This window comes from Mustela lutreola, chromosome 5 (genome assembly GCF_030435805.1).
Source record: "Mustela lutreola isolate mMusLut2 chromosome 5, mMusLut2.pri, whole genome shotgun sequence".
NCBI lineage: Eukaryota > Metazoa > Chordata > Mammalia > Carnivora > Mustelidae > Mustela > Mustela lutreola.
The window spans coordinates 12,892,455-12,919,196 of record NC_081294.1 but is presented as its reverse complement, the minus strand read 5'-3'; the positions used below and the strand labels follow the sequence as shown (position 1 = coordinate 12,919,196).

Below are 26,742 nucleotides of genomic sequence, written 5' to 3'. Positions count from 1 at the left end.
TAAAACTACAGAATGAACGTGGAATGTAAGGGATTTCTGGGAAAGGAAAAACTTAAGTCCATTTTCTTTTCCTTAAGATTTTTATTTATTTACTTGAGAGAGAGCACGAGAGAGAAATAGGCCCTTGCTGAGCAGAGAGAGCCCTAGATGGGGCTCGATCCCAGGACCCTGAGCTCATGACCTGAGCCAAAGTCAGCCACTTAACCCACTGAGCCTCCCAGGCACCCTGTACCGTTCTGGATAAATCCTTACTCACTGGGGCTTACCCAAGACTTCTGTGATTCAGGCTTATGAGTTTTGAAACAAATGGTTCACCATGAGAAAATCTCTCTCTCTCTCACACATACACACACACAACTTGTGTACCTTTGCCCCATGAATTTAAAAGTATGCTTTGTTTCATCTATCTGATGTGGTTAATAAATTGATAAAGGGTAACATAATGCATGTAGACATGATAGCACCCATTTGGGGTGGATGTTAGCTGGAAGTGGTTTCCTGTGATGTTTACCATGTTGTTGTGTTTAATGCGGATTTCAGTGAGCACTGAGACAAAACAAAACCAACAAATAGTGACACTTCACACCTGTTTGGTGACACCAGATTTAAAATGGCTTTAAATTCCAATGCCTGGCTGTTTAAAATTATGTCAGGAAACTAGTTAAAAAAAAAAAAGACATCAAATTCATATACACGTTTGAAATAAATTGATTCAGTTGTATAATAAGATAATATTGACAAATTTAATTATTACTTATCTAGAATTGTAAAAGCAGAAGTCATTTTTCAGTAAATGAATCTGCATATTAAAATCGTTAGAAATCCCCTTCTTGTAGAATTCCACCAAGCTGTCCTTTGGTTCTGAAGTTTTTAAAGGAAAAATAAATGACTTTAGAGAATTCAATATTTCAAATGCATTTTGATACTTAATTTTTAACAAATGTAGAATTTGACAATATCCATGAATATGCAAGGAAAAGGGCACATTTAAATACGGTACGCGAAGTATTTATGATGAGAGACGGAAGCAGGGAGGGAGAAAGGGAAGTAGTGACAGACTTGCCATTTGGGATGCTCGTATTCAGACTGAAAGGTAAGTAAAGAGTTTAAGGAAATATCACATTCACCCAATGGATACTGATTGTTCAAGCTCATTTGCTTTTAAAGCTTATTTAAACTGCTTCGGAATTCTTTTGACAAGCCATATGTTGCAACAGCCAGAGCTCTTTCACACAGAATGAAATTGTGCAGGTTGTTTGGAGTTTCATTGTTTACTGACAAACCCTAATAGCGATTCTAGTTTTGTTTCTTCTCAATGATGCAAAAGGGAGAACATGACTAATTAATTGTTTCAAGTAGATAACACCCTTGAAAGACTTTTGATCATTTGTACTGTAAAATCCTCCCACATTCGGATACTTCGGGCACCAAATTACCCTCCCCGTTGACTAGTGCGGTACTTACGCAGTTTGAAAATTTCAAAGATTCTCCATTTGTTTACAAATTCTAAATCTTGACAAAAATGGCTTCACAGATCACCCCTTAGATAATTAAAGTTCAGTAATATCTGAGTACATGAAATGTACCAATAACAGATTGTACAACCCTACAGTTCCCTTATAATTCTAGTGTGTTACTTTAATGACTTTTCACTGATGTTCTGAAGTTACTTATTTGTTTCTTATGCATTTTTTTGGTGTACAAAGAGACCCTTTTTGCAGTAGCCAAATGTGTTAAAGAACAAAATATGTTTCCAAATAGAGGAGTCTTCAAGACGTATCTTCAAAGTCTATGTAATTTTGTGCATGCATGAAAGGTAATAATGTGATCACAGGTACTAAATATTCTTCAGCCATTCGCTCTCAGAACTGTTATCTGGAATAAAACTAGATTAAATTTGCAGAATGGTGAATTATGGAAAATAATGACGCTAAGGCAATTCATTAATCTTTATCTGCTTGTCTATTTTTTATAGCCTGATGAAATGGAAAAATTCATTTGGGGGCTGATCAGATTGAAAAGGGTCTAACTTGATGGAGAGAAACATGGGGCTGAAAATGTGTTTTTTTTTTTTTTCTTTTTAAGTTAAATGCAGCACCTTTTTCTCACATGCCTCTGTTTTTCTTTTAGTGGCAAAGCATATCTATAACACTGGTTGAGAAAGTTCAGATGATTGCTGTAATCCTAGGATCCCTGTTCTTAATAGCGAGTGTGACCTGGCTCCTCTGGTCAGCCTTCAGCCCCTATGCAGTGTGGCAGAGGAAGGACATCCTTTTTCAAATCTGCTATGGAATGTATGGTTTTATGGATCTAGTGTGCATAGGTAAGACCCTGACGTTGAACATTAACTTGTCGGTAATCCATTTCTTGCAGCTACTACGTTTCCACCAGTGGGATCTCGTATAGACTGTTGTGGTTCACATGATCTCAGTTTTCCAGCTACTTGACTGTCAGGGGTGTCACAATCTGGACACTTCCTTCAAAAAGCATAGTATCTATTTTCCCATGCAGTCTAAAAAATGAACAGGAAAATGCCCATTTAAAGGGACTTATTTTGCAACGGAAAGGAAGGAGGAATGGAGGAAATGATTGGGGTGGGCAGGAGAAGGACTGTCATTTACTTCCAGGGAATGAGAGCACCTCAGCCCCCTCTTCAGCAAACCGGGGAAGCACTGACGGATGCCGGTGGTGGTCTGAGTGTTTGGGGGGAGGACCGACAGTCCCTGGGAGGGCTTACCTCGTGGCGAGGTGACACAGATTCCTCGAGAACATAAGTGCTCCTTGCAGGGTTGGGGACCAGGGGTCAGTTTTCCTTTCTGTCTTGGGCTTCTTTGCTTTGCTTAATCAATTCAGTGGCTTAGAAGAGAAAAAGGATGAAACATTTCAGCTTAAACAGATCCTACCAGAAAAGGTAACTTACACGTTTCTCTTGGCCGATCCGCTATTTCCCTAGTACCATGAGAAAGCGGAAGCCGGTTCAAGTGTGTGAGGTGCCTGGCCCTGGCGCTGTGAACGGTGTCTGGTCGGCTGTGGGGGGTGGGGACGTAGAGGGCCACAGGGTCTCAAAGAGGCTTTCTCTGCCCTGATGCAGCTCAGTAGGCTGTAGAAGAAAGCTGAAAGAGGCAGCCATAGTTGACAGCAGTGGTTCTCAAAGTGTGGTCCCGCTGGGAAATGCATGTTCTCAGGCCCCACCCCATCTGCCAAATCAGAAATTTCAGGGTTAGGACAAATACCACCACTCCCACCCCCCACCCCCCGCCCTGGCCATCTGTGCATCACAAGCCCGCTGAGATGCGCACAAACACTCAAGCTTGGGAACCACTGGTTTCAGGGAAGGGTGCGATTTGGGATCCAGTGACTTGGTTTCCAATCTGGGCCTCCGCTGGGACAGGTCAACTCTGTTTCTCCGTGTCCTCTTTCCTCGCCCATGAAGACGGAAATAATACTCCCTAGCAGACGGGACTAAGTAAAAGAAATGATGATTCTAAACAATGCTGTTATTAATTGGAAATTATAAATGAAAGGCATTTGAATAAGTCACAAATACTAAAGTAGTTCAAATCACTTGAATACATGCCTCTACTAACCAGAGCCTTAATTTAACTGGAAGTTTTAATATTCTCAGTGACTTTTTTTTCTAAAAGAACTCTATAAATTTTAAAATAGGATTAGCCTGAATTTCCTCTCCTTTCTTTCTCCCTTGCCACTAGTACAAGACTAATAGGAAAGAAAACGATCACATTTCAGGCCAGGAAGGAAAAAGAATGGGGGGAGGGGGAACTGTCAAGAATAATATGTAAACTGAGCAGATGTTGCCTGAGTGATTGAGCTAATCATGTATACAAACAGTTTGCATTAAATATGATAATGCACTTGGAAGCATTTGGAAATGCCACATCTCTATACAAATATAGTCTCCAGGACACCGCTTTAAATAAAGGAGAGTCACAGAATTGTTCTACAGATTCCTCAGTAAGTTCAGAGATAGACTGTGTTCATTCAGTCCTCCAGCATCAATGTTATGAAATGTGGTATTTCACTGATACGAAAAGGAGAGATGAAAAACAAAGGAACCATTAGGTTTCCAGTCCAACCTGGAGGGAAAGAGTCCAGTTGACTTTGAACCATGATATCATAACAGCACTAATGAGGAATACACACACACACACACACACACACACACACACACACACACACACTATTCTGGTTGGGAACTCACTTTCCTGGTTTTTACAGGTTACATTTAGTACTGAGTTACTAGGTCTTAAATTTTGATTGCTAATGCCAGTCTTTTAATCAGAATTATTCAACTTTGGTTTTAAAAGCACATACATATGAGCTAATGATTTTTTGGCAGAATATGACATATTCAGGCTTCCTTTTGAAATTTGGGTATTTGCCCATTTTATAAAGATAAGTTTCTTAGGAACAAAAGCCAGTTGATATTTTCCTGGCTTACACTTTGGACCATGAGTTTTTACTGAAGTTTTAAATACTGACAGTACCTTTCATTACATTTTGACTCATGAAATTCAAATCTCATCATGTAAGCATTTACTTGTATTTTGAAAAATGTTAAAGAATTCGGATGGAATGGCATTGTTCCTGTCACTTCATAATCACATTAATTGGTCTGTTCGGGCCCAGAGAAAATCACTTTTTTTTCCTCGAGAAGTTGGGAAACTACTATAGTCAAGTTAGCAAATACACATAGGCTATCACTAACCATTTGGATCATAGCCAGTAATAGCTTCTGCTGATGTTTCAAATTAATTCAAATGTCTGTTGAATTAATCGTAGACAGTAACAAGATAGTTTATACTGATTATGCCTCAGATTATCCCTCACCACAGGATTTAAGAGTCTGAGTTAGGGTGGAAAGCATGTCCAGTTTGCTGAGCTCAGATCAATAAATATTTATTGAGAACTTTCTTTGTGTCAGACTTAGTGCCAGGTAGGTGCTGGGTATACAAATCAGGGTCAGTCCCTTTCCTGCCCCGGAGGAGCTCCCAGCCGCAGAGGAGGACAGGCGGGCGGCTAGGTAATGAGAAGATGGTGGGATGTACTTGGTTCTGGAGGGAGGAACGGGAATGGTAGTTGGACAAAGTGGCGAGACATGAGTACTGGGGTGTTGTATGCGAGCTGGGGGTGGTTCCAGGTAGATTTCAAGGGGGAGGGATAGCCAAGCAGGCTCACAGATGAGTCAGCTTAGCAAATGGGGAAGTGGCCCCCTTGTCACCATTGGACAATGTCAAGTTGACTCCCCATGCAGAGGGCCTTAAGGTAAATTTTTCAAACTGGTTTACACCTAAATGAGAAGGAGCAGACTGACAGCTTCATAAATGTTGTTTAAAAAATAATTCTGAAAATCCACAGAAGCTTATACCTGAATGAAAAAAATGTTACAATCCAGCCAGTGGTTGTACTGCTGAGGAAGAGATTATTGGTGAAATGTTAAATACAAAGTTTTGTAGAAAATGTATTTACCTGGGGAAATCTGTTTACTCCTTTGTACACATAGTGAATTTGTCTTCTGCTTTTATTCATTATTATTAGTTAATACCCTTTCTGCATTTCTAAGATTCAGGTTTTTTTTTAATTTTATTTTTTATTTATTTTCTGCTTAACAGTATTCATTATTTTTGCACCACACCCAGGGCTCCATGCAATCCGTGCCCTCTCTAATACCCACCACCTGGTACCCCAACCCCACCCCACCCCCCGCCCCTTCAAACCCCTCAGATTGTTTTTCAGAGTCCATAGTCTCTCATGGAGTATTATGCCTCCATCAGAAAGGATGGATATCCAACTTTTGTAGCAACATGGATGGGACTGGAAGAGATTATGCTGAGTGAAATAAGTCAAGCAAAGATTCAGTTTTTTCTTGCATTCAAGTTTTGAATTCTCCCAGGGGCCGAGGTACTCTTAGGGTTGAGATGCCTGGACTTTGGCTGTCTAGTAGAACTTACTACAGTCATGAAGATGTCTGTCTGGTGTCCAGTACCACAGACACTAGCCATGGGCTCTATTTGGCTACTGAGCACTTGAACGTGGTTTGTGAGAAAGAGAAACTGAGTTTTAAAGTCTATTTTCTTTAAATTAGCTTAAATTTCAATAAATAGCCACCTGTGGCTAGTGGCTATCGTATTGGACAGCACAGATCCTAGATGATGATTCAAATTAAATGTGTAAGGGTTTGATTAGCGCAGTTCCCCTCACCTGTATAAGTAGGTTGTATTTCCTAAATAACAAGCTTTGTACCAAGACAGATGAAGAAAGTAAGAATGAATTGAAGAGGGGCGCCTGGGTGGCTCAGTGGGTTAAAGCCTCTGCTTTCGGCTCAGGTCATGATCCCAGGGTCCTGGGATCGAGCCCCACATCGGGCTCTCTGCTCAGCGGGGAGCCTGCTTCCCTTCCTCTCTCTCTGCCTGCCTCTCTGCCTACTTGTGATCTCCGTCTGTCAAGTAAATAAATAAAATATTAAAAAAAAAAAAAAAAGAATGAATTGAAGAGGATTAAGAGAAATGTGTTAAAGGTGTGGGAGGAGGCCAAGAGGTAGACAGACAGCCGCGAAAGGGGGCCGGGTCTGCAGGAACTCAAAGTGCTAAGAGATAACTTTATATTACACTTGGGGGGCTCTTTTAAATATTGAAACAGTTGGCATTCCAACTATGATTGTGTACCAGGGGAACTAATATGAAGGATTTAAATCACTGAGCTGTGTTAGCCCGGGGCAGTCATTTAGGGCGAATCACCGAATGTTGGCTCCCTCCTGAGATTTGCACAGCGGACAAAGGAAGATTAGCAAACCCGGCGGGAAATGAAGAGCAAATGCGTGGCGGGAGGCTGTGGGCTCCGGATTTGGTTCTGACCTCCATGCTCCACACACTGAGAAAAGAGAAGGCTGTCACTCTCACTGGTTGTGAGATTCAGATGAAGCTTGTTCCAATGAAGATGGCATTTAGTGATGACTAAAATGACTGGAGTCAGCCATGAGGACAGGGATTCATATGATTAACTTGCTTCTAAAAGGTTACCAAGTCATTTCAGTGTCTGGTAGAACTTGATGAGGTGAGTCCTGTTTCTTGTTGAAGCAACAAAATAAGACTGAAACCCCATTAGGTCAGTGGGATTCCTGAAATAGGAATAGCAGTACTTATGTCTAATCTCACTAACACTATAAACTCGTGCCAACTGCGTATCTGGAAAGTGTTTGGATCCTCCCTGAGACACCAAGGAAAGGGACCAGATATGCTTATAAAATTTAAAAACTTGGATCACTTTTGTTCTTTTAAAAAAATTTCTTAATTGTCCACGTAGTATAAACATCTATGTATTGAAATAAGCCCATTTTATGAATATATAAAGTTTAAAAGAAGACCACTTCACTCATACTGCTCTTTCTGTTATGTCCTCCCCTTTACGGAAAGGTTCCCGCTCCCCAGTGTTTTGGTATCTGCCCGATCTTTTTTATTGGGTTTACATCCATGTGGGGATACAGACACATAGGTAATTCAATATAAGCGGGATCATATTATTCATTGTTTAAAAAATCAGCATTTTCACTCAATGACATGATCTAGAGATTTTTCCCTGTGTTATGTACAACTGTTTACTTTTCTTCTACTGATGGATATCCTGGTTGTTACCAGTCTTCGCCATTAGAAACAATGCTGCCAATGAGTATTTCCGTAGGCAAGGTTCCAAGAAGTACAAAGTCTGGGCTGACGAACAAGTACCTGCCCCATTTTTTGCTCTCTAAAAAAGGCTTTGCCAGTTTGCCCTCCATGCATTGTATGACAATTCCCATTCCCCCACGCCTTGACCAAAATGGATATCCATTTTCTTTTGACATTTTCATTGGTAGTTTGAGCTATATTTAAGTGCTTTCCTTAAAGTCTGTCTTGCAACTATTTAGGTTTGTGGGGCAATTTTCCCTTAAGAAAATAAGAACATCCACGCTGGGGCCCCTGCTCTTAGGGCAGCTGGTCCTGCCTGGCGTCTCTTGGGGTGTGGTGGGCAGGGGCCCAGACTAGCTCTGTCCTGTAAGTACTCCACTTCTTCTTCCTGAACATGAATTCAGAAGACAGGATCAAGGTCAGAGATGACTGCCTCTCAGACACCCCACATTCCCCGACATGTGCGCTCAGGACCAGTTTCTCCTAGCACTGATACCATGAAACACTCCAGGAGTTCACTTCTCTGTCTCTTTTTTCATGTACAAAGGGCTCCCAGAAATTGCTTTTAAGAAAATTGCCTCCCTCTGTCACTTGGGTCTGTGGCTAAAGCACTGAGACTACTATTGCCTGTTCTCCCTCTTATTCTGTTTCTCAGATTAAAACAGAGGCGCACTGGATGGAGGAGACACGCACACAGACCCACTGGGAACCAGAAGTCCTTCTTGGGGCTCCATTTAAATAATGCAATAAACTATACTAAGATTGCTTATGTCACCCTGCCTTTGAAAACTGCAGAGATTAGGGGAATTTTAAAAAATAACCTGATATATACACTTGAATGAAGATCAGATCAAAATAACTTTTCCTTCATGTGCCAATTATAGTCAGTAGTAGGGGAAAAAACCAACTCTCCTTCTGCAGAAATTTCATACCTCCAATGGCAGGTTTTATTTTCCTCTAGTCTCCATCTAATTAATTTAAAAAATTCATGTGAATTTTTATAGCTCTTAGTTTTGAAAAATCTGTTTTTCATAACTTGATGATCTGTCTAGCTCAAGGTTCTTGGGCACACTCAAATAAACCAGGTAGAGTTACCCATTGGTAATATATTCACATTTCATTATAGAACTTCAGATAAATAAATGCTGCATATTCCTGCATTCTTTGATTATATGAGACGTATGTTTATATGTTAAAAACCAAGGTAATATTTTTCTCTTGCTTTCAATATTGCTTCACTGTGCTATTTTCTTCCCACTAGGCTAAGCAGCTTAAAGTTACACGTGATCGAACCTTTTACTGACACGGAGCTTAAAATGCAGCTTTTCTGATTCTGTGATATTGTATGAGGAAAAGTGAAGAATTTTGTCCAAGAATTTCAGGATAATTCAACTCTTGGTGACCACAGATGAGTTCTTCTCACTGCAGAGGGCCAGTGGTCATGCCTGGGTTGTTTTGTTCCTAAAATGATGCTTTTAGATTGTCTTCCTTCCTGTGGCTCGCTCTCCACAAATATAAACCAATTAGCATAAGCAAAGCATGATTAAGAAAGTAAATCAACTCGGGAAAAAGAATTCTAATGCATTCCAAGCAAAATATAAATGACTTTTGGAATCTCTCTTGTTTAAAATTTTCCATGCTCTCTGGCACTTCTCAGTATGATTCAGAAGTTGACAATATTTCCTGAAGGAGTTTCAGTGAAAAACAACATATTTACTTAAGGAGTTTGAAAGAAATTAGCATTGGAAGTTGGAAAGTGCCATAATATAGGGCAGAAAGAAAATGGGTTTGCCGGAGACCCCAGTAGAGCCTTTGGTTCTCGCGTTGTCAGGCAGGACCATCAACCATATGGATAAGTGTGTTTAAAGAGAAATTTAGGCAAAATTCATAAAACGTTAAAAAAAAATAACCCTTGGGTTATTGCAGAGAGACAAACTATCTATGGATACATATAAAGTCTAGCAAAAGTTTCTGAGTGAAAAACGTAGTTACCACGGGAATAGTCCCATTCCTCACGTTCTTCAGGGCCCGTGTAGACGCTGTTCTGCACAGAGGGCTTGAGGATGCCTGGTGGAACAGGAGAGCCATGACCCTAGAATCCTGAATGACTGGGTGGGCTTCCTCTATGGAAGTGGGGAGGACAGATGTCCGCCACCCATACCCCCACAGCCTCTTCTCAGAGCCCCACCCCGTTCAAAACTGTCAGCAAGTTTTATGGCAAGACTCCAAATAGATGTAGCTTCTTCTTCTTCTTCTTCTTTTTTTTTTTTTTTTTGAAATCATAGAACACTGGGAGCCCAGATCCAGCCTTTCATATTCCCCCACCCCAGTCACACCAGCACCAGCACCCCCAAGTCTGGGATCTGAGCTGTGGAAAGCCTTCTGTGGACAGCACTTCGGGCTGCCCCAGAAGGAAAGCCCCCCTACAATCATAGGAGATGGCATTGCTGGAGGCTGTCCAGTGTCCTAGGAAAGGCTGATGTAGAAGTATCTGCCTGACTCCTAAGGCATTTGGAAAAGGCCGCTCTGCTTAAACAGCGGTTGGCAGAATAACTAGGGAACTTGACTGGCCCCGTAATTCCTTTTTGAGTCTTCCTATCACAGTTTTCCCTCCTGATGTAAAAGACGATCAGCCCCTTCTGCTCCAAGAAACGCTTCCATTTCCTGAGCGGTGGCTCGACGAGGCATCCATATCCCTGCAGTGCCACAGTTTGGCTACTGAGGAGAACGTGGTCCAGCCGCTAATGCAGGGAGGACAAAAGCCTCCTACTCTTGCCCAGAGCCTTTCTGGGATTCCCTTCAACCATTGTCCCAGGCTGAGGCTGGTCCGTCTGGGAGGGCGGCCGCTCTGCTGGGTCTAGTACCACCATGTCCATGACTGCTACCAGACTTGCGTGCTCTGCTAGCTTGTTTGGAATCATTTCTTTTTTTTTAAATTTTTTAAATAATTTATTTATTTTTTATTGTGTTATGTTAGTCACCATACAATACATCATTTTTTTTTAAATTTTTTTAAACATATATTTTTATCCCCAGGGGTACAGGTCTGTGAATCACCAGGTTTACACACTTCACAGCACTCACCAAAGCACATACCCTCCCCAATGTCCACAGACCCATAACCAGTAAGGAGATTGAAACAGTCATTAAAAATCTCCAAACAAACAAAAGCCCAGGGCCAGACGGCTTCCCGGGGGAATTCTACCAAACATTTAAAGAAGAACTAATTCCTATTCTCCTGAAACTGTTCCAAAAAATAGAAATGGAAGGAAAACTTCCAAACTCATTTTATGAGGCCAGCATCACCTTGATCCCCAAAACAGACAAGGATCCCATCAAAAAAGAGAGCTATAGACCAATATCCTTGATGAACACAGATGCGAGAATTCTCACCAAAATACTAGCCAATAGGATTCAACAGTACATTAAAAGGATTATTCACCACGACCAAGTGGGATTTATTCCAGGGCTGCAAGGTTGGTTCAATATGGAATCATTTCTTAAATAGAGTAGAACTCCTTGGCAAGCATCTATCATTCCTTCCTGACTTGAGCGTGTCTGAGCAGGCACCATGCCCCAGGAAATGCCACGGCTTCCTTTAGACAGAGTCCGAAGCAGGAGTCCGTCCTCTGGTCCCTACATTTCTCGCTTCTGAGCACATCATGGTCAGTCCCGTCAGGGGAGGAGCAGAGTGGAGCTTTGTAACTCAGAACTGTCGGAGGAAAAACAAACCTTCACCTTTTCTATGTTTTGAGAAGTACTCCATTATTATCACTTCACTCTGGAGGTACAAATTAAAGGCTTTTCTGTGCCTTAATGATACTGATGTTTACGAATTTCTCTAAAGGTCATGATCATGGCTGATTATTAGAGACATTGCTGCCTTTAAACCCCAGGAAATAGAATAGAAGGACTTGTTTTTGCTACTTGTCCTTCAGTATAGCACCTGAAATGGACCCTCAAAGCAAATTAACTCTTTAGGCCTCCTCATGGGGGAGAAAACACAAGCCATTGCCTTCTCTCCTTTGACCTTGTAAAGTTTAAGCTCTTTTGGAGAAATGTTGAATAGTTAGCAGAGCAACAGACCAAACATGCTCATAATGTTGACTTCTATTTCCTCCCGAGAAAAGGTGACCCTTTCAGCTGTCTCTCTCGACTGGGGACAGCGGAGCCGAAGGGGCACCAGTCATGTATGAAGCCAACATTTCCTGGGTGTTGACTGTGTTCATCGCCTGGACTGCAGGGTAGAGGTATTAATAGAACAGGGGCCACTGCCCATTTTTGAACAGCCCATGATCTAAGCATGGTTGTTACATTTTGAAATGGTTTAAAAAATATTGAGAGAAGAATATTATTGTGTGACATATGAAAATTACATCAAATATAAATTTCAGTGCCCATAAATAACGTTTTATTGGAACACAGACCTACCCATTCATTTATGTGCTGTCGATGAGTAGTTCCAATCTCGACAGTGAGAGACCATAATGTTCACATAGCCTTAAATATTTACTGTCTGGCCCTTTCCAGAAAGGGTTTGTGGAGCCTGGAATGTAACATGTTCTCTGCTCTCCAGCTGCTGGCAAGAGACAGGGAAATAAGCAATTGAAATGGGAAATGGAAGGTGCCAGGAGACAAATACGTGTGAGGCAGGTGTGAGGAGTTTGGTTAGACATCCTCACGGGGCAGCAGAATCTATGGGGAGGAAGCAATCTTGAGCTACACTTTAGTTTATTTGAGCTACGCTTTAAAGAAGAGCGTGAAAGTGGCCAGAGAAAGGCAGCTGCCTGAGTCTGTTGACACATGAAAACGTGTATTTTGGAGGACTCCTAGAGAATGGGGTGTGACAAGAGCAAAAGATACTTGCTGGGGGAGTAGCAGAGGAAATGAGGTCTGATTGTCCAGAGGGATCCTGTGGGTGGGGCGTGGGTGTGGGACCCAACCCAGAAAGCTCAGAGAAGCCCTGGAGGGTGATCGCTGCACATGATTGGGCAGCGTGATGTTAAAGAAAGAGCTCTGGAGGTGGGGGTGGGGTCGAAGGGGGTGGCCGGCTCAGAGGACATGCTTGGAAAGCAAGAAGATAATAAGCCAGGCAAGGTTTAGGCCCATCATTAACATAGATAGCCCCTGGAATTCAAAGAGGTTGATCACAAGATAACGGTGATGAAATCCGTGGAGGCTGGGCGGAAATGCGAGGGTATAGGAGAGGGGCCATCAGGTGTAATTCAAAGAGTCTGATTGGCAGATGGGAGGAAAAGATGATAAGTTCTGTTTGAGCATTTTCTTTTTGCAGAAGTTCTGAAGAATCAAGTGGAAATGGCCAGGAAGTGGCTGGATAGAGGAGTCTGGAGCACAGGGTAGAAATCTGAGCTGGAGATGGACAAGTGGTAGTCGAAACCTCAGCCTGCAGGGAAAAGTGGTCTCGGCAAGATGAACAGCAGTTTCAGGAACACAGAGACTCAAAGAACAGGCAGTGGGCATGACTAGGGGAGAAAAAAGTGGGTCAGACAAGGTGAGGAGGAAGGAGGGAACTTTGGGGAAGGGGAGCACCACGCCAGTAGTGTTGGGTGCCAGGAGAATCCGGTGAATGAAGCCAAAATGTACTCACTGTATTTGGCAGTGCGGGTGTTGGATGACTGGACACAAAGGTTATGGTGGCCGAGAGTGGCTGGGACGGGCAGAAGGGGGCTCAGAATGTAGGTTCACAAATCTTGGCTGAACAAGGACACAGTCAAATGAGGGCAGAACCTGGAGTTGGGTGTGGAATTGAGAGAAGTTCCTGTTTATTTGTTTTAATGGTAGAGCCAGGCGGGGACAAATGCTGAGAAGAAAGATCCAGAAGAAACCAGAGAAAGATTGAAGAATGAACAGCTTGATGCCTATGTGAACGCAGAACTGGCCCCCAGCCCTCAGGGGAGGGGTTGACCTTGCTCAGGAGGGGCGTGGTGCCCCTGAGAAGGGCTAGAAGGCAGAGAGGTGGCATGGCGGGGCGTGGCTGACTGTACTGCTCCTGGAGAACAAGTTGAAGGGCTTCCTGGCAGAAGACCCCCGTTCTCAGTCAAGTTGGTAGTAGGGTCAAGGCACAGTGTGGGAAAGCATCTGAGGGGAACATTAAAAATGAAAATCAATGCTGGGTGAGGGGTTTGGTCCCTGCCCTGGACAAGATAGAGCGCCCCCTGGAGGCTGGAATGAGGGTGGCCGTGTGGCTCTATTTTTCACTCACTGGGGACAAGGAGTAAGTGAGTGGAGAGAGGTGAACTTGGAGGCTGGGCTGAGATGGGGTTTGTGCAGAGTTGCAGAGAGCCGAGTATTGCTGGCGGTCTTGACTTTCATCTCCAGGGCTGGGAGAGTGATTCCGGGGTCGGGGGTGAGGGGGAGGCGGTGTCTTCTTGGTGCTGGGGAAGGAACCAAAGCCAGAAAGAAGTGGCCCATGGGGAAGGAATGTGCTGTCCAGGGGCCTGGCCTTCAGAAGGTGGAGGAGGGCGCGCAGAGATTAAGAAAGTGGTTAAGAAGCCCGGGAGGCAGTGGCTGTTGGCACCCAGTGGGAGAGTCCCGAAGCTTGCAGCTGGAGCGGTTTCTGGAAGGGAAGGGCCCAGGCTGGAGTGATAGGTGCGCAGCGGAGGGCGAAGGTCCTGCACCTCAGGTCGTGGTCGGGTCATCCACAACAGCCTGAAACACCAAGTCGTGTGTGTCAAGAGGGCCGAGGGGCCCAGGAACCAGGGGACAGAGCACCGGGGATGGTTGAGAGTGGTCAAGGGGCCAGGAGGGGCTGCCTTCGTGGCTACCCTGTGTGCTCACGTGGTCACACGTGTTTTGTGCAACTTTACCCCTTCTTTTGCGTGGCTTTACTGCTTTCTGGAAGAAGAGCTGTGGGAATTTAAATGTGTGAGGCTCCTGCACAGCCAAGCAGCCTTTGAGGGATCCAAGTATGTCCCTAGGCCTGTGGGAGACAGGGTTGGTATTGAGGCCCCCGGCTCAGAACCAGAAGTTCTCCTGGGAGGAGAGATCAGAGTCAATTGTGTGGCAGAGGGAACCATGATATGAAGAGGCAGCTCCTGAGCCTAAAATCCTGGAGATGGGTCTTCCGAACCTGCCTCTCTCTGGTTCTCCTGGCCCCAGGCTGTTCTGCAGCCAAGAGCTTTATTCACCAAAGAAAATGTGAATATGATCCCTCCTCTGATGCTGCATCTGTGCGCACCGCGGAGGCTGGGGGCCTGGGGCCAGTATGCAGGAACAAGGTTTTAAAGACCACACTGTAATAATGGCTCAGATTTTATTTTCTCATCTGAGTACTATACAAAAGGATTTTCCTTAGATTTCCCATTTCATCTTCACGACACTGTCCTGCCAGGTGTAAGTGCTGTTGCTGTTCCTGTCTCCGAGATGAAAGCACTCGAGGCACCATTAAGCAGGACACCCTCACCACCCCCACCCAAGGTCACACAGAGTGGAAGAGGGCTCTGAGACTGGAATCCAGACCTTGTCCTCCAGAGCCTGTGTCCAAATATTTATGTGATTCAGTTAATTCTATTTATTATTTAGTAAATACCCCTTCATGTATGCTGAGCTTGAATGGTTCATTTGCAAGATGATATTGTTTATTCAGGAAGTGAAACCACCATCAGTTGGTGTCTCAAACACCTGAAGCTAACAATGGGAATAAATACCTTTTTGAGGGAGGGGGGAGCTGAATTTAGATCAGGAATGGGGAAAAAAATTTCCTCCCAAACCCAAAGTAATGTAGCCATTTTGTGAAACCTTTACTCGTGTATTCTAAATCAGTAGAGCCATACAGAACATACAGAAATACTAGTAGAGAATAGGAAAGACTTAATACAGCATTCCAAGAGCAATCACTTTCCACTGATCTGAGTGAGACAATTTCCAAATAAGAATTACATATGTAAAGAATCACATCGAAACCTTGAATTTTGTTGCTAGGTCACAGAATAGAATATTAGGGAAAGCTGAGGTCTGAGCACTTTAATATTCAGGTTAAAAAATCCACTAATACTTTTGATTAAAAAAACCTTACTGAGGTTGCATGAATGAAATCAAAGAGTTAGAAATTTTATTTATGTTTAGGTGGTTGCTTCTGTTCGGAATTTTTACTCACTGCCTGTACGATTTAAAAGAAATGAAAAACAAAGCCAACAAAGATGAAGTAGCCCATTACAGTCCTAAAGATAAACAGGCTCTGGATATTTTAGTTTAGATCTTTTAAAGTATTGTTCTAGTCCTAAAAAATAGAACAGCTAATACATACATGCTTTGCTCTAGAGATGAATAAAATCATGTTTTTTGAGTTTGCAGTAGACGGTTTGTCCATTGGAGAAGAAGGCAAATTAAATTAGCTGGGTTTCTACGTGCCACTAGGAAAAGCCCACTAACAGTCTCCTAAGAATTGTGTTTGCTCGGGGGCACCTGCGTGGCTCAGTCCTTTCAGGCTCTGTCTCTCGATCTCAGTTTGGAGCCTACTTAAGAAAAACAAAAGATCTGTGTTCAGTCCATATACTAGAATGTGGGGGAAAGAACTGGAAATCTACCAAAGTAGATCCCCAATTCTAAAACCTTTAATTAATACATAAAATGGACATTGATAGGGTTTGAACCCCATACTGCTCTGCTGAGGTTTGCAGAGTTACCTCTGTAAATTGTGAGGGTCACTGTAATCCTTCCCAGTGCTACAGTGTACTCTTTAAGATAAAGACCAGAGCAGAACTTACCATTCATCCCAGCTTTGGGTGTTCCTGAAGAGACTGTGATTCTATCTCCTTCATGATATAATATCTCCTGGGCCAAGGAGACACTAATGTGGACTGACTTTGGCCAAGGATGGCTCTTGAGGTCTGAGACCTTGCAGAGTATAAAGCACACTGGACTAGGCATCAAAGGTCTGGCTCTGATCCTGGGCTCTAGCACTAACTATGGACCCTTGGGCAAGCCATGTCACTTCTCTGGGCCTCAGAGTCCTCATGCCCCCAAACAAAGGGATTAGATGAAATCATACCCAGTATTTTCTAATTTTGAAATTCAGTGACTACGTCCACTGCTGATTGCTGTGATAGATGACATCATCCTGTTGCTGCAAGGTGTTTCATCTGCTCATGACTTGAAGGACAGATTTGAAGTTGTATTCAGCAGAAATTAAACTAGTTCTATTCCATGCTCCCAGATATAGGAGGACTCTAGGATATCTTTGTCATCTCTTAGGGCAGTGGGCTTATTCCTTCATTTCTTTTATTGAAACAATCATGTCCATAGGTGACTTTTTTTCACAGACACTTTTGGGTAGAAACTTAAGATGATATAACAATTCTTCTCTCCTGTGAATTCTCTTAATCCTTTAGAAAATGAACATATCATGTGTTTTGTAACATGTAACAAAATCTGCAGCTTTTGAGGAATGTTCTGTGACTGTGCCAGAGGTAGATTTGAGAGGCAGGGCTAGCCATTGAAAGATCGGGAATCTCCCATCTACTAAGAAAAGAAATAATTAAAATGATTGATTGACGGATTGGCTTCTTAGAACAGCAGATAGTCAAATGAATGGACAATCTCTTTTATGCTCCCTGTTTTGCATGGACATAGCAGAGAAGAATCCACATTGACCTCTTATGCCTTAGGCCCGAGTGTAGTCCTTTTGTGACTAGCTGGGTTTGTGACTGCTGGATGTGGGGAGACATTTGATGACAAGGGAACAACACCATGGAGGGGTTGGCTACAGTTTACTGGGACTGAAAATAAGTCCTTGCAAAGGAATTGAGCTCTTCTAGCCCCTGCCAGGCCGTGTGTGTGTGTGTGTGTGTGTGTGTGTGTGTGTGTGTGTGTAGGCATACATATGCTTATCTATGTATGAAACATGGGCCTCGATTCCTAAGCCTTTTTCATCTCTAGTCTTGGAGTGCATGTTGCATATCCCAGTGTCTTAGTTTGATATCTTCAGGTAGTACTTCACGATTTTAAAGAACAATACTTTAATTTTGTGTTCATGGCACCATCATGACTAGACTTAAGTTGACCCTTGTCACCCCTTAAATCTCAGTGATGGCTACTCTTCTCTTTCTCATTCCTTCTCATTCAGTGAAGATTTTTGAGTTTCTGCTGTGTTTCAAACATTGAAGTGGGAGTTGGGCTCCTGTCCTCAGGGAGCACCTGGCTGATTGAGGTCATGGGCATAGAAAAAAATTATTCCAGTGCAGGTAATAAGGAAAACAGTGCAGGTATTTCCTTTGTGGTGAGGTAGAAGGTAGGAGAGAAGGATTAATTTTGAGTGGGCCAGAGAAGAAATTATGAGAGAATTTGGACCTTGAAGATGTTTAATAATAATTCATGGTGAAAATGTAGGAGAGGGGATCATTCCAGGGAAGTCTCTTTCTTACAGCTTTATCACAGATTTGCTCAGAAGATAGAATGAACAGAATTTAGTGCAAGAGGATTGAGGAGCCTAAGTGATTCCAAGGTTTTAGCCTAACCGACTTGGGGGATGGTCAGTAACTGAAACAGGAATAGGAGGTCAAGAAACAATAAATAAATAAATAAACAACAACAACAAAAAGGAAACAAATTCAACCCTTGTCGGGACCTCTTGGAAAAGAGTGTACTTCATTCCCTGCCAGTTAGTAAACTATTATCTTCCTCATTAAAATTTGGCTTTGCCATCTTGTTCAGTCGCCAGGCGGTGACATCATCAACACGGAAGATCTAGTGCCTGTGTGCTCTTTGCATCCAGCCTGAGGACTGGACTTCACTGAGCAGACAGGAGGACAGGGAGAGTGACAGGGTCATAGGACAGACACCATCAGTTTTCTTTTGTGAACTCCGAGAGGAGCAATCACTCAGGGTCTTCACTATTGTAATAATCTTTTCCCCATGGGTACTCTTGCGTACTCTGCTTTGGGGCTGGGTGGGTCAGGTCATCAGTATTTGGAAATTAGCCAGCCTCTAGTTGCAAGAGTTTTTGTGCTGTGGGAAGTTTGTGAATAATTCTTATTCTTATTACATTTCTTGCACAGAAGATTTTACCAATAGTTTGAGTGTTTAAGTCCCTGGACTTTATGCTCTCATGATGAGCTTGACATTCTCAATTTAAATCTATGAATTAATATATTCTCAGAATGACATATACATATAAAATTTATATTCAACAATGGAAAAATCAACTCATCTTTTTTAGTTGTAAGTGCATTTTATGTGGGCTATTTCTTAACATTATTTGTTCTGATATGGGCAGCACCGGAAATACATTTTTACAAAAATCCCCATATATAATCAGGACATTGTAGGTCCCAGAGACTTGACTTTTAAGATATCAGTTTATGATGGCCTTGTGTTGTGAATCTAGGGACTTCAGGGACGGTATCTATTATATCGTCTTTCAGTCCTCATCTCTGTAAGTTTTATATTTTTGCACTTTTGTTTTTTTCTTTAAGCTGTGCATATAGTTCAGTTAAAAAAAAAAAGCATTCAGTGTACAAAGAAAGAATCACTCATGATTATTTCTTCAAGGTTCATATTAACAAGATTCAACAATGGCAGAATGACTTTTTTTTTTTTTTAAGATTTTATTTATTTGAAAGAGAGCCAGAACAAGTGGGAAGTAGCAGAGGGAGAAGCAGATTCCCCGCTGAGCAGGGACCCCCCCACCACCACCACCTCCCACCAACTTGAGGCTTGATCCCAGGACCCTGAGATCATGACCTGAGCCTAAGATAGACACTTAACCAACTGAGCCACTTAGGTGCCCCATGGGGGAGTGACTTTTAAAGTGTTTGCCTCTATAGTCACATCTAAGTCTCCATAACTGTTGAGCATTTAAATTTGGGGTAGGTTGGGAAAATACACCAGGAAGATTAATGTATTTTATGACACTCTAGCAAAGATCATGCAACAAAGGGTATCTTTGACCACAGTATTATTTAGTTAATACTCTTTGAACAACCATGCTCTGGTCTTCGAGTAATGGAAATTAAGGGGTCAAACATGGGTCTACTTTATGAGATTGACTCCAAACTGTTCTTAAGTGGGATTAAATGGGACCCAAAGTCCCTGGTCTGCTTCTGGTGCGCACTGACTTCTCAGGATGACACCGGTTGTATTTTGTAGAGGATGTGTAAATTTCACTGTGGGAGGTGGGGAGAGAGGGAGAGAGACTGAAAGAAATCTTGGCAGTGGACAGTGGTGAAATTTAATCTAGAAATCTTGGAATTTTCACAGTCAAGAGCCTTTTCTGGCCAAATATCTGCTGTGTGTTGCAAATTCTTCAGCTCTCGCAAAGGTCGTTTTGACAGAACAGCACACAGGGCTTTAGCCTTTATATCCCTTTGTGGACCTTGTACTTCTTGGGAAAGCTCAGGGTGGATGCAGCTTCCCAGATGAGGCTCTCACCAACGTAGTGTTGCCCTCAACAACTTTCTTCCCGTGGGTAGGGAGAGGAGAAAAGGGCTATTTCATTGGGCCTCTTAGAGATAGAACAGTGTCAGTGACACACAAGGATATTAAAAATGGCAGCTAATTATATAACTTCGCCCAAATCACAGTCTCCAAGGCTTAATTTACTCATATTTTAAATGAGGGTGTTGTAGTTCTTCATGGTCTGTCTTTGTCTGTTCAAGCCTTTATAGCAAAATACCACAGACTGGATGGCTGAAACAGAGGACTTTTGTTTTTTTACAGTTCTGAAGGCTGGGAAGTACAAGGTCAGGATGGCAGCATGTTCAGTGTTTAGTCGGGTCTCTCATTTTGGTTTGAGGATGGTTGTCATTCTCATGTGTCCTCACATGGCCTTTTCTTGGTGTCTCTTCCATTTTACAGAAAGGCATTAATCCTATCATGAAAGCCTCCCCCCATGACTTAAAATAGCTCTAATAAGTCTCCCAAAGGTCCCACCTTGAAATACCATCACATGAAGGATTAGGGCTTCAACAGTTATTAAATCTCTCCATGTCTCAATTTCCTCAACCATGAAATTGTTCAATCACGGTCTATTTGTAGAGTCGATGTCAAGATTAAGTGAAAATCATGCAAATAAAGCACTTAGTACAGTGCTTGGCACAAAACAGATCCTTGATAAAAATTTAAATCTTGAAAAACAACCAAACTTATTTGAACAAAAGCTGATACAGGTAACACAAGAAATGAAATGTTTTGATCCGTAGTTTGGTTGTTAATATCAAAATTTGTTTTTGACTGTAAATTTGGCAAGTCTCTGTTCATTATAACACATCACTTGTTTGTATTGAAATAGATACGAACAAGTGTGTGTGTGTGTGTGTGTGTGTGTGTGCACACGTGTGTGAGCATATATGTACCTGGATAGTCTCCCCCATCATTTCTTTGGGTAATTCATTTTCTACTACTATATAAGAATTTCAACCAACACACCACTTACAAATTTGGAAGATATTTTACCTATACACGAATACTGTGCTTTAATTTCAGTGAAACCAGAAACATTTAAACTTGCTCTTTTTAAAGAAGATTATTCCCTAACAAAAGTGTTCCTTTTGCACATCAATAAAATGGTGCTCTAGTTAAATGTTACTGGCAGGGAAATGATAACACCACACACACACACACACACACACACACACACACACAATTACTGAACTCTCAAAACCCCAAATTCCTATGAATCCTACCTTGTGGACATCCATGCTATTAATATGTAGCAAGTATCCTAAAATATTTAATATTTACATTTTACAGAAATTATCATTGCTTTTCCTTTCATGTCTGGTGGCTCAGATGAAAAATATAAATCTAAGAATAAATGTAAGCCCATTCTTATATGACCTGAAATATCAAGGTGACAAGTTCACTTAAAGCTTAATTTGAGGTGTTGCTCAGATAGTGAAGCTACTAGAGGAAGTGAGTTTCTCAGTTGTGAAACAAGAGGAGACAAGATCGTCGGTAAGGAAGTATGGCAGCATGATTTTTAATTGTTGGATTTTCAGCCTGTGAGCTAAAGTCAAATGAATCCTTACTCTTGAATTTCAGTGATGGGAGTAGCCATATGTTCTCATTACATCAAGTACAAAAGGCATTTGCTGTGATTCTAGAAGATTCAGAGAAGAAAGGGGGAAATGTACCTTCCAGAAGACAACTTGGGGGTGGAGTGCATTCTAAACGCTCATGGGAAATTAAACAAAATCTAAGCATCATTCATAACTTGAAATGCAATTAAGAAGCAGCATGTGGAGCTGAAAATTCAAGAGGACTATGGCTTCGTGAAAACTTCAAGTAACTCTCTCAGTTCCGTTCAAAATGTCCTATAAAGACCTGTGGCATTTATTTGTGCACATTGGGTACATTTATGTATTTAGGAAAGGGCTACCAGGAATGTATTCCCAGAAAGTGACTGTACGCTCTAGTAAATGATCTGATTTGTGGCCCCTTAAAGGAAATCAATAAAAGAAGAATAGGGTCCTGTGAAATGAGTGGTTTCCTGGGGTGAAGCCATCCCCCAGAATGGACCTGTTGCAAGCTGTAATGGTTTTGTGATTCGTGTGACTGAATGTTTCTCACCACATAGATTCACTATTGACTTTTTAGTTAATAATAATGTCTTGTGTTTATAGAGCCACCATCTCGAGGAAATTTGAGTGCTTTATAATTGATGAATTTCAATTTATATTCATACTATCCTGCTGAAAGTATAGATTAGGTACTCTGATTGTGTTTTAATGAGGAAACATGGAGCCAGAAACGTTAAATCATGGCCCACAGAGATATCAGAAGGCTAATAATAGAATCATCAATTAATATCTGGTAGTCTTTCTTCTAATTCTGGCTGTTTCCCAAAAAATATCTGATCAGTTTTGTCAGTCATTCCTTAGGAAATGAAGCTGACCAAAACACAATTTTTGCAATTGGTATGATTAACAGAAGTTTCCATTCCTTCTCATTATTTTGGTGATATTCTGCAATTATCTATTTTTATTTATTGGACCACATGCTTGTTTTAGTGGCCTATGTATTCCATCCTTGGAATACTTTAAAGCCACATGTGTCAGAAGTTTATCTCCTGGGAAGGGAGCAATATAAAACTTAAATTCTAGTATTAGACAGTTGTGATTTAAAAACAAAAACAAAAGCTGGGTATCTCCATCACCTACCTGTCATTGTTTCAATTGACAAAAAATGAAGTAATCCTCTCAAAAAAAAAAACCATGTTCAAAACTCTCACTTATTTGTAGCTATGGGAAGATAACTGTCATCCTTTCAATCACCCATTTATGCAGCCTTAAAAATGTGAGCCTCTGGTTCTTCCTGCTTCTCACATTACTATTTCTATCAATTTTTTTTAAATCTGGCAAGTGTATTACTTTGTCCCTCTAGATTGTCCTTACTGTTTCCACTCTGCTGTCCCCGTGCAATGTGCTAAACTCCCTATTTGTCGCCACAACTGTAGTTGTCTGTCCCTCAGTACATCTTGGGTAAATTTTCCTAATAAGTTCTCTGAATTTTTTAACATATGAATTATTCAGGCAGAAAAAAGTATACAGAATATGTTGAGCAACCACATCTCCACCCCCAAAATTTTTTTTAAAAAGTGACATTAGAGACTAGAAAGCCTATTTGAAGCCTCTCTTGGACCTTATTTCTTTTCTTAGCTCCCCACCATCATGTCTTTCATGGTTATTATTTTTATGCATGTTTTTATACTTTTATAAAGTATACTAAAGTATTCTTTATAAAAGTGTAAAGTATACTAAATCTCAAGTATACTTTAGATTCACTATTGGCTTTTTAATTAACAATGATTTACTAACCCCATCATTTCTTTCTGAAACTTTCAGTTTTTGTTTTTGTTAATGTGACTTTGAGATTTCTGCTCAGTGTTTTAAGATTTCTCCATCTTCGTGCCTGTGACCTTGTTCCCTTCACTTGTGTGGCTGTGATCCAATGAGCCACACAACACAGTTGATCCACTCTTCTTAGAAAGCACTTTGAGATTGTTTGGGATTTTCCCCCTCAAATGCAAATGATTATGGAATAAGCATTTTTTAAAAGATTTAATTTTTTGAGAGAGAGAAAGAAGGGGGTAGGGGGAGAGGGAGAGGCAAGAGAGAATCTCAAGCGGATCCACTCCCACTCTTCCCCACCACCCCCTGCCCCAGTGCCCTGTCCAAGCACAGAGCCTGATGCAGGGCTCAATCTCATGACCCTGAGATCAGGGCTTGAGCTGAAACGAAGAATCAGACACTTAACCGACTGAGCCACCCAGGCGCCCCTACATAGTAAACATTTTTAGCACACTTCCTTGTTCTCATTTGTGAGCGTTTCTCTAGGCTCTGTACTCGAAGATCTAAATACTGGAGGTAGATCTGCTCACTTTCAATTAAACAGTGCCTGTAGCCAACTGAAGAGCTGTATTTTTTTTTAAAGAGTTTATTTATTTATTTGATAGAGATCACAAGCAGGCAGAGAAGCAGGCAGAGGGAGAGAGGGAAGCAGGCTCCCTGCTGAGCAGAGATCCCGCCGTGGGGCTCGATCCCAGGATCCTGAGATCATGACCCTGAGATCATGACCTGAGCCGAAGGCAGAGGCTTAACCCACTGAGCCACTCGGGGCGCTCCTGATGTGCCGTATTTACGTGCCATCTTCCATCTAAGAAAAGACGCTTACTGATCTCTCCACTGACTTTCAGTGGAATTTGAGTCTCATAAAGTCGAGTTCCTTCTCGCCTCTCAAATGAAGGGACCTCCCCGAGGAATTTCTTTTTGTGAGGGGTCACCAGTTCAAAAGCTCTTGGACCAGGCTGAATGTAACTGAAAAATGCAGGGTGTGGTGGCATCTAGGCAGGATGGTAGAGGTGGAGCCTGGTGTCCCAGTTACAGGCTGCCAGTTTACGATCCCTGACCTTGTTTATTTTCCCGAGAGTCTGTCTCAGAAATGTGTAATCATCCTGTTTACTGTATGGCAACAAAGAGCAAGGACTCTAGAACAGGCCTGGCTGGGTTTGAATCCCTCCTCCACGGCTACTCGTTGTCTGCTCTGGAGCTCCTTCCTTGTTTGTAAAATGGGGGATGGGCTCATGGTGAAAACTCACTGAAGTGTAATATACCGGAAACTCTCAAGTCGGTGCTACATACATTTTTGTTGAATTACTGAAGAAAATAAAAATAAGAAAAACGTGTGTCATACCTCCTGTGTGTCAGACATTGTTTTAGGAATTGGGAAGATGGTAATGACTTGAATATGTATTTCTTTCCTAAATTACCAGTTGAGACCAAAGTCCCCAGTACGTTTCTTGGCCCACAGTGGGCAGCCAGAGATGATGAATGAATCAATAATCCTAATGATTCTCTTACGGCAATGTACGTGCCCAAGGTATGTTCTCAGCCGTAATGAGGCAAGTTAATTATATTCATGAGAACTTTGCTCTGTGCTTGTTAGTGTCCTTATTCTTTGGAGACTGATTATTCCTGTGTAATCTGGAAAGTAGCTTACCATTAGCCATAATATTTGAGAAGTTAGGATACTGTCTTTTTTGACGATGACGAGTAACAGAGAATTGACTATTTTTTTTCAATCCCTTACCTGAAAACAACATTCTTAACTTTTTTGATCATGACAGGCCTTTTTTATTTTTCCATGAATTTTAGGTCTCATTGTCCATGAAGGAGCTGCAGTTTACAGAGTATTTAAGCGCTGGAGAGCTGTTAACTTACACTGGGATGTATTAAATTACGATAAAGCCACAGACATCGAAGAAAGTAGCCGGGGAGAGTCCTCCACAAGCAGGACTTTATGGCTGCCGTTGACGGCTCTGCGGAACAGGAACTTGGTCCACCCAACGCAGTTAACCTCCCCGAGGTTCCAGTGTGGCTACGTGTTGCTGCATCTGTTCAATCGGATGAGGCCCCATGAAGATTTGTCAGAGGATAATAGCTCAGGGGAGGTTGTCATGAGAGTGACTTCTGTGTGACACAGTGTAAGACGGCGTGGCGCAGACCACCCTGCACATTTTGGAATGTAATTGCAATGAATGGCAAAACCATAGCACTTCTAAAAACACACATCTATGAACTTTTTAAAATTTATGCTTTTTATATGAACATTTGAATTGCAAATACATTTTTCTGAAAAAAAAAAAAAAGAGTACTCTGGTTCTTTGTTTTCTGACTTATCCCATCTTTTATAAGTTGGTACTTGAAATCATTTTACGTATAATTTAACTCTACTTGGTTAAAAGAATGATGAAAGTTATCCTTAAGGCTGAAACTATTTTTTCTTGCTTGTTTTAAATATATTTTTGTCAAACTTTTTGCTCCCTGTGTAGTTTTTCAGGCATGCTACTGGCGGGAAAGAGTTTGGAACTCTGTGGGCAGGTGCGAAAGCGCCAACCGGCGACGTGATGCTGCGTACTGGCCCTCTGTGTGCCTCGTGCTTAGCGGTAAATGTGAGCGGGACTTTTTTGCTGGGTTGAAATAATCTGTCACCAGAAATACAAGTTCTAGGAATGTTGGCCTGTTTTCTAGCTTCTGAAACAGCCCAGAGAGCTTATAAAAAGTTAAAGATGAATGGAAAAAAAATAGTTTTACTCCTGTATGTATGACGTACTGTGTTACATACAAGGAGGCAGGCACTCTGGATACTCCGAGCCCTAAAACCCACCAACACATTGCATCATTGCTCATGCATAATAGTAACACTGCCTCACATTTACATAACCTCTTACAGACCGATCATAGTCACTTGGGTTAATTATTGGTGTCTTGATTTCTGTGAGCCCTATCTTAATTAGATTTTCTTTTTGTAAAAGCTTATATACCTACTTAATCATTTAAACACTGATTCTATTACTTGGTTTAATGAAGTCCCTGGAAATATATTCACCAGCAGCGAGAAATGTTTCTCTTTCGCTAGATAAGTATTTTTAAATGAAAAGAGGAAAAGAAAAATGAGGCTATTGATTCGCCAGGAACAGTTTGCTAACTAGTGGCACCTGGAGATTTTCCACCTTTTAATCCTCCTAATGGAGGGAAATGGCACAGTTTAATGAGCAATGACAGGATAAATGAAGAGGCAGGCAGTCATGCTTTCCTTAGAAACAGGA

The 26,742-nt window shown here is 41.8% G+C and overlaps 1 protein-coding gene across 1 annotated transcript in view; it reads left to right on the top strand.

The window, feature by feature from the left end:
- The window catches only part of MARCHF11 (membrane associated ring-CH-type finger 11), a 100,955-nt gene extending 75,103 nt beyond the window's left edge, over positions 1-25,852 (top strand). Inside the window, exons 3-4 of the mRNA XM_059173436.1 lie at positions 2,131-2,323; positions 25,289-25,852. Of these exons, the coding sequence (XP_059029419.1) occupies positions 2,131-2,323; positions 25,289-25,611 (516 nt within the window). The 3' untranslated portion in view covers positions 25,612-25,852. The remainder of the gene's footprint in view (positions 1-2,130; positions 2,324-25,288) is intronic.
- Positions 25,853-26,742: the final 890 nt, after the last annotated feature.